This window comes from Peromyscus maniculatus, chromosome 21, assembly GCF_049852395.1.
Source record: "Peromyscus maniculatus bairdii isolate BWxNUB_F1_BW_parent chromosome 21, HU_Pman_BW_mat_3.1, whole genome shotgun sequence".
Classification (NCBI taxonomy): Eukaryota; Metazoa; Chordata; class Mammalia; order Rodentia; family Cricetidae; genus Peromyscus; species Peromyscus maniculatus.
In genome coordinates this window covers 1-17,973 of record NC_134872.1, presented here as the reverse complement: position 1 = coordinate 17,973, position 17,973 = coordinate 1, and the positions used below count along the sequence as shown (strand labels likewise).

Sequence of the window (17,973 nt, the reverse complement as noted above, 5' to 3'; positions counted from 1 at the left end):
GCTGAGTTCTTATGATATATTCCTGCGGCCTGCAGCACTTACCTACTGCTCTGACCTCTTAAGCTTTTACTCTGCATTTGGCTCTGTGTTTCTTATTTAATAAGACTATTACATCTACAGAGTAGTGCCTGTATATTTGTGTGTGTGGTGTGTGTGTGTGTGCGTGTGTGTGTTTATGTTTATGTTGAGTGTGCATTTGTATGTGTGTGAGAAAGGGAGGTGTGTGTGTGTGATGTGTCTCTGTGATGTGTGAGAACACATAAATGCTAGACCTCATATGCAGTGGCCAACGGACAACTTTCAGGACTTGTTTCTCTCTACCATGAGTTTCCAGGAACAAGCTTATTACCCTTGTATAGCAATGTCCTTTGATCTGATGAATCATCTCAAGATCTCACAAATACATGTAAATAAACTTTTTAAAATAATTGCTGGCACCTAAAGTCAGTACAATCATACTGTCATGTGTGATTGCTTGTCAAACATACAAGAACTAACTTAGATTTACTATTGAACCATCTTAGGTCAACTTCATGAGTGAGAAGATTTTAGTGCTTAAAATAATTTTATCTAAAGCAACAGTGGCTACAATTACCAAAATTCACTATATCCACTGGTCTATGCAGTTGCTAACACCAGTTTGAAACTTCTCTAGTGCTAAACATTAGCTAGATACCTTTAACATAGGACAAAGTTGGCAATTTACCATGCATACAAATTAAAATACCATCCATTAGTATAGGCAGGTGACAGGGAAGTCCTTAAACTTTAAAAAATACAGAATACATGTACTAGCAAAGAACCCCTCTACTGTGAGATTCCATGTGATGCCAAGTAGAGAGTTCTTCCTTCTGTGAAAGTCTCTAGAGCTACAAATTACAAATACCAACATTAAATCATTTTTATTCAAAATTCCATTTCCTAGGATCCATAACCTAACAGCTATGATTCACAGTAACTCAAATGATGTTGAGTAAGGTGGAGTAAGCTCTTCTTGCATTCCTGACAAGCAGCCAAATTTGGTTACCATTACTCCACACTTGGAATATTTGTTTTTAAATCCCCCATATCATCCCCCGAATTGTGTGAATGGCACAATGGATGTGACCAAATGCCCTCATGCTCTGTAGACTCTGTTATATAGCTCTCATTGGCTGAACCACTTTCATTTCTAACTCTACAAGAAGCAGTAAACCTAGCTCTTCTGATCTAACACATGTCATATAACCCCAGCACTCAGAAGCTAGGAAGAAAGCTGCCATGAATCAGTGGCCTCCTGGGCTAGATAACAAAACAACAACAAAACAATTCCATTCATGATAGTAAGGGCAGGCCTAAGAATTTCAAGTCCTTTGCAGCAAGAAAAATCACATTTGAGGTACCACTTTTTGTTCCAACTTTCTTCTCTTTTGCTATGATTAAATTCTCTAACCAAAAGGAACTGTGGTAATGAACAGGTTTACTTGATTGATATCCCTAGGTCACAGTCCATCTTTTCGGGAGCTTAGGATACAAACTCAAGCTAATAAATGAAGGCAAAACATGAGGGAACATTGCTTCCTAGCTTATTCTCTTGGCCATGCTAAGCTACCTCTCTCATCCAGCCCAGACCCACTTGCTTAGAGATATTGCCAACTTAGTCAAAGAGACTTCAAACATCAATCATAATCAACATAATCCCTTTGAGATATAGCAATCAGATATTCTGATCTAGGCACATTCTCAACTGATGTTCTCTCAGATGACTCTAGGCCATGACATGTTGACAGCTGAAGCTAATAAGGAAAAAGAGACAATAATATACAACAAGATTCTAAAGATCCAAAGCCAATGTGTTAATCATATCCAATCACTTAAGCAGCTAAAACCCAAACATAAAGACAGCAACAACTGGAAAACACAGTTGGGCAGAGGCAACTCTCTAAGATCAAGAGAGAGGGCAGATCTCTGTGAGTTCGAGGCTAGCCTGGGTTACAGAGTGAGTTCCAGGAAAGCTGCAAAGCTACACAGAGAAACCCTGCTTGAAAAACCAAAAAAAGAAAAGAAAGAAAGAGAGAGAGAAAGAAAGAAAGAAAGAAAAAGAAAGAAAGAAAGACAAAGAAAGAAAGAAAGAAAGAAAGAAAGAAAGAAAGAAAGAAAGAAAGAAAGAAAGAAAGAAAGAAAGAAGAGAAAAAGAAAATGGGTTGTGTGAGGGTGCTCCACCAAATTCGGAGAGATTCATTTGAAGCCTTCTGAGGTTTCAACTTTGTAGAACATAGTTTTGGCTACTAAAAGGATTTCATTCTCTTACAATAAAGAAAAGGATGTCAGTTAAGATCACTTAGACAACATTTTGTTTCCAATAATTGAAGGTTGCCTGTAAATCTGCATTCGAGTGAGGAAATTAAAACTTTTAAAACAAAATGCAAGAAAACAGACTTTTAAAGAATCAGTGTTCACCTAAAGCAACTTGGTTTGCTCTAATTGCTTTATAAGTCAAAAGCACTTTTGAAAACAAGTGTATTGCTATTTTTTTGCATGTGTTTGTGCATGAGAGAGTGTTTGCAGGATCTGGAATAGTAGATAGTTATGAGCCTCTCAACTCGAGTGTTGGTATCTGAACTCAGGTCATCACCAAAAAGAATATGTGCTGAGCCACCTGCCAAGACATTTTATCCAATAAACCAAAAGTCTTTCACAGATTGATAACAATATGAACAACAAAACCTCAATAAATAAAGAAGCAAATAAGTAATCCTTGGGAACATGCTGCATCAAAATTAAGATGTTGTTTATGGTAAATTTGCAGCATAAAATGAATACAATCCAACAACAGTGCCCAACAATTTATAAGAGGAAAGCTGATTACAAAGCTACATTCACAGTGGAGGCACTCAGAATGATGAATTCCTGGAATTATGTAAAATAGTACACATATTGACATAACATGACTTCTATACTTATCACAAAACTACAACAATCAAGGATGTGTACAATATTGATAAAAGAATAAAGGGGATAGAGAGAAGAAGCCAAGAACAAAGGAAGGAAAATATAGTCAACTATTAATCAAAAGACCAAAGGAAACTTAGCCAGGAAAAGTGTGATCTTGCCCAATGTTACCCAACTACCCATGATTCTATGTGTACAGAAATTAAATAAACACAGACTTCACAACTTTCACAAAATTAACTCCAAGTGACCCTTAAACTGTTATTTCTGATCCACCAGCTACTGATATTTCTTCCAAAGACAGAAGCAAACAGAGGTGATCTCCTGCTATAGCTCTGCAGCCCCTTATGCCTCCTTGTGTTTTCAGGTAAACCCAGCCCCACCGATGCCCAATCCCAAAACAACATAGAAGAATAATTTAAAATCTGCCTCCTGTCACACGGATTATGGCACAATATGTGGATTCTGCCCTATCCACCCACACAACACCATGCACACCTGAGAAACCTCTGCAGCTCAGAAACTCCTGTTTTCCCCTGAAACTAAACTTCACTGAATCACACCACTGTGGCTGGTGGTAGCAGAAAATTAGAAACATTCTAATCATCTATTGCTGAAAGGCAATCCACATCACCATCACCATATTTCTATCAGTTTCTAAACTGTTTGAAACACTTCTAAGACAAACCTGAAAGAGGAATGCAATATTCAGAACTTCTAGAAACAAGACCACAGTTTTCCAATCTGTCTTCCCATTGCACACCAAAAGCATGCCTGTGTGCTCACACTGGACAATGATATCACAGGCATCACATCCTACAATGCCAGGACTGGAGAGTCTCCCCCTCCCCAGGAAATTCATACACAGTGAGGCTCAGAGAACAAGGATGACTGCCCAGGTCACCACATGGATGAACAGAACCACAGTCTGGCTCATAGTCCATCCAAATCCCAGTAGAAAGAACAGCTTAGCAGATCTACTCTGAACACCCTATACTCACCATGGTATAGCTTGTGGTCTTCGTTACAATGCACTACAGCAGAATCTCAGGAGAATCCTGGAAAGAACCTGAAAGCTACCTGCAACTAGTACTCCTCATTGCTAAGCCTTCCAGAGTCCATCATTGGCTAGGGCTACCCAGCTGGCTACAGCAGACCAAGGGGAGAATCCTCAGAATATTAGCAGCTCCCCTACTGGGTGATCAGAGATCAAATGACTCAGACAGAATAGTCCTTCCAGCTCTGCCCTCCCAGCCCAGTAGAATGGGGCCTAGTCTAGAAAGTTTGTATTTTAGTAGGCATTCTTCTACTCTCGTAGACCACATGCTGTTCCTCGTCCAAAGCACAGGGTCCTTTGTGTGCACATTCCACTACACAGTCAATGTGAAGTACAGCAAACCCATTGCCTTGTAGCTGAGAGTCTGGCAGCCAAATACAGGTCACATACACACAGTAACTTACCGTGTGACTGATATGAAAGAAAAACAGGCCACAAATTAGACAACAATGAGGGGTGATGGCAGGCCTTGGAGACAGGAAAGAGAATGTAGATATGATGGAGTTATAATCTCAAAAAATTATTTTGAAGAGTTGAAACAGGCTTTATGGCCATGTGCTCCAGAGACTAGGGATTTGGTTTTTTGTTTGTTTGTTTGTTTGTTTGTTGTTGTTGTTGTTGTTTCGAGACAGAGTTTCTCTGTGTAGCTTTGTGCCTTTTCTGGAACTCCCTCTGTAGTCCAGGCTGGCCTCAAACTCACAGAGATCCACCTGCCTCTGCCTCCCAAGTGCTGGGATTAAAGGCGTGCAGCACCGCCACCACCCGGCGAGACTTGGGATTTGTATTAGCCCACATCAAAGATATCTCAAAACCTTTTATCTTAGGGTGTACATCTAAAAGCAGAAAAATACCAGTGTTGTTAGGCAGGGCCACAACATTTTACCCAGAACTATTTTGGTTGAAATACTGTAACCATAGCAATTTGGTTTCATAATAATCAGATTCTTGATTGCCCTGATCTGTGGACCCCAAGAAACGGCTAATCAGGATATTTATGGAGCATCTAAAATTGATCACCTAACTCCACTTTGCTAATCTCAACTACTGATGAAGTAGCAAAGCTCTCAACCACAGTCCTGCTTCTCCTTTTCTGCAGTGTGACTCTACCAGCTTCAAAGTTTGTCTATGAACTCAATTCTTGCACAGGTCCCTCTTCATTTATAAGTCCCCACTAAAAGCCAGAGAGACTGGAGATCTCTCATTAACTGGTCTATTTTTCCTTCTCACTGACCAGTCAAGGCCCAGACTGGAAGGACTTATGACACTATCTACCCAGCACTGGGCAGCAGAGGCAGGATTAGGTATTCAAAGCAATTCTCAACTACATAGCATGAAGGAAGCCTCAATTACATAGCATGAGGAAGTGATATTACAAGCTCATAGTCTCCCATGCCAGGAAGGCAGAGCCTCCCCCTCCCCAGGGAATCCACACTCAACACAGCTCAGAGGCCAAGGGTCACCACAAGGACCAAGAGAACCTCAGTCTGGCTCATGGTCCATCCCAGTCCAAGCAGCTCTGACAGCTTAGTCAACCTGCCTTTCCTGGTCTGGGGACAGTGGCCCCCACACTCACCATGGCATGGGTTGTGGTCTTCCTTACAGCTCCCTACAGCAGACCAAGGGGAGAATCCTGGAAAGAGTCTACAAACTACCTCCTACTGGTATTCCTGATTGCTAAGCCTTCCCCGAGTCCCTCATTAGCCAGGACCACCCAGCTGGGCTTCAGGACATTAGCAGTTACTCTACTGGGTGAGCAGAGATCAAATGACCCAGAGAGCAAAAACCCTCCCAGGTTTGTCCTGCCACACTATGATCAGACAGGACCCTAATCTGGGAATTTTGTAGTTTAGTAAAATCTTACATTCTCCCAGAGCATTTCCTGTTCCTCTTCTAAGGCTCAGGGTTCTATGTGTGCACATGCTGTTACACATTCAATGTCCATTGTAGCCAACCCTTTACTTCACAACTGGTAGGTCCTGCAACCAAACACAGGTCACATCCAAACAGTAACTGTTGTTAAACAAAAAGAGGCCATGGATTAGAAAACAAAGAAGGGTTTATGGGAGGGGTTGGAGGCAGGAAAGAGATAGTGGAAATAATGTAATTATAATCCGAAATAATTCTGTTATGACCATGTGCTCCAAGGCTAGAGATTTGTATTAGGGCACACCAAATACTACTCGCATCATTTCTCTTGGAGTATGCATCTTAAACCTGAAAAACACAGTCATGTTAGGCAGGGCCACACCATTTTATCCAGTGTGTCTATTTAAGTTGAACTGGTGTAACTACAGTATTTTGGTTTCATGAAAATTCAGTTCTTTGCCCAGATTCTTGATTGCCTGGTCTGTGGACCCAAGAAATGGTCAGTCAGGACATTTATTGATCATCTACAATTGATTACCTCACTACTCATTTCTAATGTCAACTACTGTCACAGCAGAAAAGCTTTCACCCTCTTTCTAATCCAACCCTCTCTGTGCTGTGACTACACCTGCTTTACAGTTGGTCAGTGAACTCATTTTTACACAGGTCCCACTTCATTTGTAAATTCACAATAAAATCTATCGAAGTTCACTGGTCTATTTTTCCTTCCCACAGACCAGTCAAGGCCTAGCCTAGAAGGTGTTGAGGACTGTCTTTCTAGTACTGGGCAGCACAGGCAGGATTTGGTGTTCAAAGCATTCCTCAATCAGACAGTGTGAGGCAAGCCTGAGCTACAGAAGGCATTGATCTAAACCAGTGGTTCTCAAACTTCCTAATGCTGTGACCTTTCATTTTCTATTTTTTATTTATTTATTTATTTATTTACTTTGGTTTTTCAAGACAGGGTTTCTCTGTGTAGCTTTGTGCCTTTCCAGGAACTCACTCTGTAGCCCAGGCTGGCCTCAAACTCACAAAGATCCACCTGGCTCTGCCTCCCGTGTGCTGGGATTAAAGGCGTAAGCCACCGCCACCCAGCTTCTGTGACCTTTTAATATAGTTCCTCATGATGTGGTGACCCACCACCACTATAAAATTATTTTTACTGTTACTTCACAACTATATTTTTGCTACTCTTACGAATTATAATATAAATATCTGCTCTTTCCAATAGTCTTAGGCCAGTACTGTGATAGGGTCATTTGATCCCATAAAGGGAGCCGTGACCACCGAGGTTGAGAAGCACTGCTTTAAACTGACATGAATAAATATATAAATAAACAGCCCTTAAGAAAAAAAAATGGAATGAAATTCTTAAACTGGGAAACATTGAAAAACAAAAAAATAGCAGTAATGCATTTAAAGAAAACAAAATTTTTAAATGATACCCAAAATTAATGTTTTAAAATGATAAAAATAATTGGAAGAACATTTAGCTATACTGACTTTGAAATGGAGTAGGCATTCCCTGGCAGAGAGAATGCCATTAATAAGACACTGCATGACCTTGTACTATGTAAAATATTAGCCATTGAGTGCTGTACGATAACACATGGAGTTATAACCAATGGCCTGTGTCTCAAACCTCTCAGCTGTCTTAACCGTGTCAACTAGGATTGCACATATCTGCATAGGAGAGTTTGCTAATTGGAAACTGAATGCTTAGTAGTTAAAGCTATCCTCCCTAGATTGTACACCCACCAATTCTGTCTGTCTTCATTCACATAGAAGGAATTAATACATGCAGGGAAATTACACAGAAAGTCACTCAACATGCCCATCAGTTCTTTGTAATGGAGACCTCTGCAGCTCAGTGTCTTCAACTTCAGTCTGTGATCTAGCTTTTGTCTAGTCTGTTTCCCCCTGCAGTGTACACAGTACACTGTTCCTCCTCTTCTGGTCTGCAGGGAGAAGCCATGCTCCACACACAAATCCTTTCCCTATTCTGCAAATGGACAGTCTACTATATGACTCAAACTGGCAAATTTAGAACTCCCTCGTGCTGTAGACATGTAATCCAAGATTTAGGGTGGTTAGTCAGGAGGATAGCAAGGGCAATGCCCTTTGGGGCTACAGACAGGGTTCAAGTTCACCTCAGTCAACATAGAAGACCTTGACTCAAAACTGCTTTTCAAAAAGACTGGAGATGCTGTTGTTCTGGAATTAATATACCTTTATGGCACACCAGGACTTAATGTTGGTTTTGACCCTGTAGTGGTCCCTTGAGCAGCATTTAGATGCCAGTTTTTTTTTAATGGAGGAATGGGCCTTTCTGCTGGTTGTAAATCAGGGTTACCTCCTTTTCTTTCTTTCTTTCTTTCTTTCTTTCTTTCTTTCTTTCTTTCTTTCTTTCTTTCTTTCTTTTTTTTTTGGTTTGCTTTTTTTTGTTTGTTTTTGTTTTTGTTTTTTTTTTCAGACAGGGTTTCTCTGTGTACCTTTGTGCCTTTCCTGGGACTCACTCTGTAGCCCAGGCTGGCCTCAAACTCACAGAGATCCACCTGGCTCTGCCTCCCAAGTGCTGGGATTAAAGGCGGGCACACTGCCCGGCTGGGTTACCTCCTTTGTAATGGGAATATAGCTGGTTAATCTACACTGGGGAACAAACATTTACATCTTATCATACTCATCTCTAACAGGCATAGTTAGCATACTACTTACCTTTGGGGTATTTGTGATGCAGCCCTCCCTTACCTAAATTCTACTTTGTGACTTAATGTCTCCTAAGAACTGGTATAAGAACTCCTTATACCATCAATTATATTACCATCAATTCTACTTTTTCTACATCACAGTTTAGCAGTGGAGTGCTACTCTACACAGGAAATACTGTCTACAACTTCCACAGAATTAACGCCAGATGGATTCTAAATCTAAATGTTAGATGTTCAAAGTGCAGAACTTCTGGAAGATACTAGAGGAACCAGGGCTCTCTCAGTTTGGCCAATCTGTGTACCATAGCAGCAACGCAAGCGCTAAGGGTGCTGCCTTTTCACAGTGATGTCAACAAGGATATTTCAAAGCACAGTCTCGCTCCCAATGCTCTGCACAGATGCAGCTGGTAGAGTGAAGTTACTCAGATGCTGCCAGCTGGCCCTGGGAATTGCAAAGACCACACAGAACCATGCAGAACCATACTGGACCATGCAGGAGTAGGCAAGAGCATGCGAAACTCTGCATCTGGCCACTGACTCCCACCCATTCAGGGAGGTTCCCACCACACTAGCTCCCATGGCTCAACTAGCAGCTCCTCCCAGTCTGGGGATAGCAGCCCCTGCTCACCATGCCGTGGTTTTCCAGCTCGCCCATGCTCTCTGCAAAGCTCCCTGCAGCAGCTGTCACAGCACCGTACACAAAACCACTGGCGCCTGCTTCTGAAGCTGGCAGCCGGAAGGACCCTGCACAACTTCTGACTGGCAGGTCGCCTGGAGTGCCTGATTGGCTAGTGAGGTCTGAGTGACAAGAGCACCTCCCATAGGGTTACACTGTGCTTAAAGACACACGCACGCGCACACACGCGCGCACACACACACACACACACACACACACACACACACACACGCGCGCGCGCGCGCGCTCAGGCACGCACACACGTTCCTGTTCCTGTCTTCCACCCCAGACAAAGACCTTTTCTAGGTTAACAGAGATAAGCATTTCAATAGCCCTTGCCCCTGGCTCCTAAAGCAGACCCTGCTATCTTCCTGCTCTCCAGAGGCACTTCCTTTTCTTCCTCCTGGACACAATGTGGCTAGATAGCTTATACAACCCACTATACTATATAGGATGGAGTGATTCCTTATCAAACAGGTTGAAGGGTACCTAGAATATTAACAACTAAAAAGAGATTTAAGAGCACAAAAGGAGATGTTTGTTATGTGACTTCACACTGAGGTCAGGTGAACTGAAGGTGCTTTTTACCTGGTTGTCACAGGGACTTCAGACAACCAGGAAAGAAAAGCAGGAACTTGATCACAAGTCTTTCTCCTATCAGAAAGCTGGATGGTGGCTATTGTACCATCCAGAGACCCCCAAAGATCACCAAGAGAACAAATCTGATGAAAACCAAAGAGTCTTTTTATTGTTTTGAGTTAACCTGGGTGTCTCTGTCCATCTGACACAGCAGCAGAACAGGAAAGACCATGAAGAGCCATCAAGCAGGGTTTTTAATAATGGTTAGGGTAGAGGATCTGGGGAATTCCAATTCTATATAGTTACTAGCTCAGGACTGGTGCCTACTTCAAGTTAGAGATGCTTGGTTTGAACTGATTGGAGAGTTGCAGCTGCAAGGAAATTGCCATATCTTCTAGCAATCTATGTTATTGTATCCCACAGGACATATCTGTTGCTTTGTTTATTATACCAGTGATGTTATATCATATCCTTTCGGTTATGGCAGAAAATGTCTGGTGTGCACCTCCTAATTGTGTGGGTCTAGCACCATTATTAAAAACCCTGCTTGATGGCTCTTCATGGTCTTTCCTGTTCTGCTGCTGTGTCAGATGGACAGAGACACCCAGGTTAACTCAAAACAATAAAAAGACTCTTTGGTTTTCATCAGATTTGTTCTCTTGGTGATCTTTGGGGGTCTCTGGATGGTACAATAGCCACCATCCAGCTTTCTGATAGGAGAAAGACTTGTGATCAAGTTCCTGCTTTTCTTTCCTGGTTGTCTGAAGTCCCTGTGACAACCAGGTAAAAAGCACCTTCAGTTCACCTGACCTCAGTGTGAAGTCACATAACAAACATCTCCTTTTGTGCTCTTAAATCTCTTTTTAGTTGTTAATATTCTAGGTACCCTTCAACCTGTTTGATAAGGAATCACTCCATCCTATATAGTATAGTGGGTTGTATAAGCTATCTAGCCACATTGTGTCCAGGAGGAAGAAAAGGAAGTGCCTCTGGAGAGCAGGAAGATAGCAGGGTCTGCTTTAGGAGCCAGGGGCAAGGGCTATTGAAATGCTTATCTCTGTTAACCTAGAAAAGGTCTTTGTCTGGGGTGGAAGACAGGAACAGGAACGTGTGTGCGTGCCTGAGCGCGCGCGCGCGCGCGTGTGTGTGTGTGTGTGTGTGTGTGTGTGTGTGTGTCGCGCGTGTGTGCGCGTGCGTGTGTCTTTAAGCACAGTGTAACCCTATGGGAGGTGCTCTTGTCACTCAGACCTCACTAGCCAATCAGGCACTCCAGGCGACCTGCCAGTCAGAAGTTGTGCAGGGTCCTTCCGGCTGCCAGCTTCAGAAGCAGGCGCCAGTGGTTTTGTGTACGGTGCTGTGACAGCTGCTGCAGGGAGCTTTGCAGAGAGCATGGGCGAGCTGGAAAACCACGGCATGGTGAGCAGGGGCTGCTATCCCCAGACTGGGAGGAGCTGCTAGTTGAGCCATGGGAGCTAGTGTGGTGGGAACCTCCCTGAATGGGTGGGAGTCAGTGGCCAGATGCAGAGTTTCGCATGCTCTTGCCTACTCCTGCATGGTCCAGTATGGTTCTGCATGGTTCTGTGTGGTCTTTGCAATTCCCAGGGCCAGCTGGCAGCATCTGAGTAACTTCACTCTACCAGCTGCATCTGTGCAGAGCATTGGGAGCGAGACTGTGCTTTGAAATATCCTTGTTGACATCACTGTGAAAAGGCAGCACCCTTAGCGCTTGCGTTGCTGCTATGGTACACAGATTGGCCAAACTGAGAGAGCCCTGGTTCCTCTAGTATCTTCCAGAAGTTCTGCACTTTGAACATCTAACATTTAGATTTAGAATCCATCTGGCGTTAATTCTGTGGAAGTTGTAGACAGTATTTCCTGTGTAGAGTAGCACTCCACTGCTAAACTGTGATGTAGAAAAAGTAGAATTGATGGTAATATAATTGATGGTATAAGGAGTTCTTATACCAGTTCTTAGGAGACATTAAGTCACAAAGTAGAATTTAGGTAAGGGAGGGCTGCATCACAAATACCCCAAAGGTAAGTAGTATGCTAACTATGCCTGTTAGAGATGAGTATGATAAGATGTAAATGTTTGTTCCCCAGTGTAGATTAACCAGCTATATTCCCATTACAAAGGAGGTAACCCAGCCGGGCAGTGTGCCCGCCTTTAATCCCAGCACTTGGGAGGCAGAGCCAGGTGGATCTCTGTGAGTTTGAGGCCAGCCTGGGCTACAGAGTGAGTCCCAGGAAAGGCACAAAGGTACACAGAGAAACCCTGTCTGAAAAAAAAAACAAAAACAAAAACAAACAAAAAAAAGCAAACCAAAAAAAAAAAAGAAAGAAAGAAAGAAAGAAAGAAAGAAAGAAAGAAAGAAAGAAAGAAAGAAAGAAAAGGAGGTAACCCTGATTTACAACCAGCAGAAAGGCCCATTCCTCCATTAAAAAAAAACTGGCATCTAAATGCTGCTCAAGGGACCACTACAGGGTCAAAACCAACATTAAGTCCTGGTGTGCCATAAAGGTATATTAATTCCAGAACAACAGCATCTCCAGTCTTTTTGAAAAGCAGTTTTGAGTCAAGGTCTTCTATGTTGACTGAGGTGAACTTGAACCCTGTCTGTAGCCCCAAAGGGCATTGCCCTTGCTATCCTCCTGACTAACCACCCTAAATCTTGGATTACATGTCTACAGCACGAGGGAGTTCTAAATTTGCCAGTTTGAGTCATATAGTAGACTGTCCATTTGCAGAATAGGGAAAGGATTTGTGTGTGGAGCATGGCTTCTCCCTGCAGACCAGAAGAGGAGGAACAGTGTACTGTGTACACTGCAGGGGGAAACAGACTAGACAAAAGCTAGATCACAGACTGAAGTTGAAGACACTGAGCTGCAGAGGTCTCCATTACAAAGAACTGATGGGCATGTTGAGTGACTTTCTGTGTAATTTCCCTGCATGTATTAATTCCTTCTATGTGAATGAAGACAGACAGAATTGGTGGGTGTACAATCTAGGGAGGATAGCTTTAACTACTAAGCATTCAGTTTCCAATTAGCAAACTCTCCTATGCAGATATGTGCAATCCTAGTTGACACGGTTAAGACAGCTGAGAGGTTTGAGACACAGGCCATTGGTTATAACTCCATGTGTTATCGTACAGCACTCAATGGCTAATATTTTACATAGTACAAGGTCATGCAGTGTCTTATTAATGGCATTCTCTCTGCCAGGGAATGCCTACTCCATTTCAAAGTCAGTATAGCTAAATGTTCTTCCAATTATTTTTATCATTTTAAAACATTAATTTTGGGTATCATTTAAAAATTTTGTTTTCTTTAAATGCATTACTGCTATTTTTTTGTTTTTCAATGTTTCCCAGTTTAAGAATTTCATTCCATTTTTTTTTCTTAAGGGCTGTTTATTTATATATTTATTCATGTCAGTTTAAAGCAGTGCTTCTCAACCTCGGTGGTCACGGCTCCCTTTATGGGATCAAATGACCCTATCACAGTACTGGCCTAAGACTATTGGAAAGAGCAGATATTTATATTATAATTCGTAAGAGTAGCAAAAATATAGTTGTGAAGTAACAGTAAAAATAATTTTATAGTGGTGGTGGGTCACCACATCATGAGGAACTATATTAAAAGGTCACAGAAGCTGGGTGGCGGTGGCTTACGCCTTTAATCCCAGCACACGGGAGGCAGAGCCAGGTGGATCTTTGTGAGTTTGAGGCCAGCCTGGGCTACAGAGTGAGTTCCTGGAAAGGCACAAAGCTACACAGAGAAACCCTGTCTTGAAAAACCAAAGTAAATAAATAAATAAATAAATAAAAAATAGAAAATGAAAGGTCACAGCATTAGGAAGTTTGAGAACCACTGGTTTAGATCAATGCCTTCTGTAGCTCAGGCTTGCCTCACACTGTCTGATTGAGGAATGCTTTGAACACCAAATCCTGCCTGTGCTGCCCAGTACTAGAAAGACAGTCCTCAACACCTTCTAGGCTAGGCCTTGACTGGTCTGTGGGAAGGAAAAATAGACCAGTGAACTTCGATAGATTTTATTGTGAATTTACAAATGAAGTGGGACCTGTGTAAAAATGAGTTCACTGACCAACTGTAAAGCAGGTGTAGTCACAGCACAGAGAGGGTTGGATTAGAAAGAGGGTGAAAGCTTTTCTGCTGTGACAGTAGTTGACATTAGAAATGAGTAGTGAGGTAATCAATTGTAGATGATCAATAAATGTCCTGACTGACCATTTCTTGGGTCCACAGACCAGGCAATCAAGAATCTGGGCAAAGAACTGAATTTTCATGAAACCAAAATACTGTAGTTACACCAGTTCAACTTAAATAGACACACTGGATAAAATGGTGTGGCCCTGCCTAACATGACTGTGTTTTTCAGGTTTAAGATGCATACTCCAAGAGAAATGATGCGAGTAGTATTTGGTGTGCCCTAATACAAATCTCTAGCCTTGGAGCACATGGTCATAACAGAATTATTTCGGATTATAATTACATTATTTCCACTATCTCTTTCCTGCCTCCAACCCCTCCCATAAACCCTTCTTTGTTTTCTAATCCATGGCCTCTTTTTGTTTAACAACAGTTACTGTTTGGATGTGACCTGTGTTTGGTTGCAGGACCTACCAGTTGTGAAGTAAAGGGTTGGCTACAATGGACATTGAATGTGTAACAGCATGTGCACACATAGAACCCTGAGCCTTAGAAGAGGAACAGGAAATGCTCTGGGAGAATGTAAGATTTTACTAAACTACAAAATTCCCAGATTAGGGTCCTGTCTGATCATAGTGTGGCAGGACAAACCTGGGAGGGTTTTTGCTCTCTGGGTCATTTGATCTCTGCTCACCCAGTAGAGTAACTGCTAATGTCCTGAAGCCCAGCTGGGTGGTCCTGGCTAATGAGGGACTCGGGGAAGGCTTAGCAATCAGGAATACCAGTAGGAGGTAGTTTGTAGACTCTTTCCAGGATTCTCCCCTTGGTCTGCTGTAGGGAGCTGTAAGGAAGACCACAACCCATGCCATGGTGAGTGTGGGGGCCACTGTCCCCAGACCAGGAAAGGCAGGTTGACTAAGCTGTCAGAGCTGCTTGGACTGGGATGGACCATGAGCCAGACTGAGGTTCTCTTGGTCCTTGTGGTGACCCTTGGCCTCTGAGCTGTGTTGAGTGTGGATTCCCTGGGGAGGGGGAGGCTCTGCCTTCCTGGCATGGGAGACTATGAGCTTGTAATATCACTTCCTCATGCTATGTAATTGAGGCTTCCTTCATGCTATGTAGTTGAGAATTGCTTTGAATACCTAATCCTGCCTCTGCTGCCCAGTGCTGGGTAGATAGTGTCATAAGTCCTTCCAGTCTGGGCCTTGACTGGTCAGTGAGAAGGAAAAATAGACCAGTTAATGAGAGATCTCCAGTCTCTCTGGCTTTTAGTGGGGACTTATAAATGAAGAGGGACCTGTGCAAGAATTGAGTTCATAGACAAACTTTGAAGCTGGTAGAGTCACACTGCAGAAAAGGAGAAGCAGGACTGTGGTTGAGAGCTTTGCTACTTCATCAGTAGTTGAGATTAGCAAAGTGGAGTTAGGTGATCAATTTTAGATGCTCCATAAATATCCTGATTAGCCGTTTCTTGGGGTCCACAGATCAGGGCAATCAAGAATCTGATTATTATGAAACCAAATTGCTATGGTTACAGTATTTCAACCAAAATAGTTCTGGGTAAAATGTTGTGGCCCTGCCTAACAACACTGGTATTTTTCTGCTTTTAGATGTACACCCTAAGATAAAAGGTTTTGAGATATCTTTGATGTGGGCTAATACAAATCCCAAGTCTCGCCGGGTGGTGGCAGTGCTGCACGCCTTTAATCCCAGCACTTGGGAGGCAGAGGCAGGTGGATCTCTGTGAGTTTGAGGCCAGCCTGGACTACAGAGGGAGTTCCAGAAAAGGCACAAAGCTACACAGAGAAACTCTGTCTCGAAACAACAACAACAACAACAAACAAACAAACAAACAAACAAAAAACCAAATCCCTAGTCTCTGGAGCACATGGCCATAAAGCCTGTTTCAACTCTTCAAAATAATTTTTTGAGATTATAACTCCATCATATCTACATTCTCTTTCCTGTCTCCAAGGCCTGCCATCACCCCTCATTGTTGTCTAATTTGTGGCCTGTTTTTCTTTCATATCAGTCACACGGTAAGTTACTGTGTGTATGTGACCTGTATTTGGCTGCCAGACTCTCAGCTACAAGGCAATGGGTTTGCTGTACTTCACATTGACTGTGTAGTGGAATGTGCACACAAAGGACCCTGTGCTTTGGACGAGGAACAGCATGTGGTCTACGAGAGTAGAAGAATGCCTACTAAAATACAAACTTTCTAGACTAGGCCCCATTCTACTGGGCTGGGAGGGCAGAGCTGGAAGGACTATTCTGTCTGAGTCATTTGATCTCTGATCACCCAGTAGGGGAGCTGCTAATATTCTGAGGATTCTCCCCTTGGTCTGCTGTAGCCAGCTGGGTAGCCCTAGCCAATGATGGACTCTGGAAGGCTTAGCAATGAGGAGTACTAGTTGCAGGTAGCTTTCAGGTTCTTTCCAGGATTCTCCTGAGATTCTGCTGTAGTGCATTGTAACGAAGACCACAAGCTATACCATGGTGAGTATAGGGTGTTCAGAGTAGATCTGCTAAGCTGTTCTTTCTACTGGGATTTGGATGGACTATGAGCCAGACTGTGGTTCTGTTCATCCATGTGGTGACCTGGGCAGTCATCCTTGTTCTCTGAGCCTCACTGTGTATGAATTTCCTGGGGAGGGGGAGACTCTCCAGTCCTGGCATTGTAGGATGTGATGCCTGTGATATCATTGTCCAGTGTGAGCACACAGGCATGCTTTTGGTGTGCAATGGGAAGACAGATTGGAAAACTGTGGTCTTGTTTCTAGAAGTTCTGAATATTGCATTCCTCTTTCAGGTTTGTCTTAGAAGTGTTTCAAACAGTTTAGAAACTGATAGAAATATGGTGATGGTGATGTGGATTGCCTTTCAGCAATAGATGATTAGAATGTTTCTAATTTTCTGCTACCACCAGCCACAGTGGTGTGATTCAGTGAAGTTTAGTTTCAGGGGAAAACAGGAGTTTCTGAGCTGCAGAGGTTTCTCAGGTGTGCATGGTGTTGTGTGGGTGGATAGGGCAGAATCCACATATTGTGCCATAATCCGTGTGACAGGAGGCAGATTTTAAATTATTCTTCTATGTTGTTTTGGGATTGGGCATCGGTGGGGCTGGGTTTACCTGAAAACACAAGGAGGCATAAGGGGCTGCAGAGCTATAGCAGGAGATCACCTCTGTTTGCTTCTGTCTTTGGAAGAAATATCAGTAGCTGGTGGATCAGAAATAACAGTTTAAGGGTCACTTGGAGTTAATTTTGTGAAAGTTGTGAAGTCTGTGTTTATTTAATTTCTGTACACATAGAATCATGGGTAGTTGGGTAACATTGGGGCAAGATCACACTTTTCCTGGCTAAGTTTCCTTTGGTCTTTTGATTAATAGTTGACTATATTTTCCTTCCTTTGTTCTTGGCTTCTTCTCTCTATCCCCTTTATTCTTTTATCAATATTGTACACATCCATGATTGTTGTAGTTTTTGTGATAAGTATAGAAGTCATGTTATGTCAATATGTGTACTATTTTACATAATTCCAGGAAATTCATCATTCTGAGTGCCTCCACTGTGAATGTAGCTTTGTAATCAGCTTTCCTCTTATAAATTGTTGGGCACTGTCTGTTGGATTGTATTCATTTTATGCTGCAAATTTACCATAAACAACATCTTAATTTTGATGCAGCATGTTCCCAAGGATTACTTATTTGCTTCTTTATTTATTGAGTGTTTTGTTGTTCATATTGTTATCAATCTGTGAAAGACTTTTGGTTTATTGGATAAATGTCTTGGCAGGTGGCTCAGCACATATTCTTTTTGGTGATGACCTGAGTTCAGATACAACACTCGAGTTGAAGGAGGCTCATAACTATCTACTATTCCAGATCCTGCAAACACTCTCTCATGCACAAACACATGCAAAAAAATAGCAATACACTTGTTTTCAAAAGTGCTTTTGACTTATAAAGCAATTAGAGCAAA

General features: G+C 42.4%; 1 protein-coding gene across 2 annotated transcripts in view; it reads right to left on the bottom strand.

Annotated features, from left to right (window-relative positions):
• LOC102914316 (uncharacterized) overlaps positions 1 to 9,313 on the bottom strand; it is an 87,226-nt gene extending 77,913 nt beyond the window's left edge. Inside the window, exons 1-2 of one of the 2 annotated variants that reach the window (XM_076558035.1) lie at positions 9,191 to 9,299; positions 5,850 to 5,964 (exon numbers count right to left, since the gene is read on the bottom strand). In XM_076558035.1, coding sequence (XP_076414150.1) covers positions 5,850 to 5,864 — 15 coding nt within the window. In that variant the 5' untranslated portion in view covers positions 5,865 to 5,964; positions 9,191 to 9,299. Of the gene's footprint in view, positions 1 to 5,849; positions 5,965 to 9,190 lie in introns of both variants that reach the window. The other variant, XM_076558045.1, reaches the window with a different exon arrangement.
• Between the last annotated feature and the right edge of the window lie 8,660 nt (positions 9,314 to 17,973).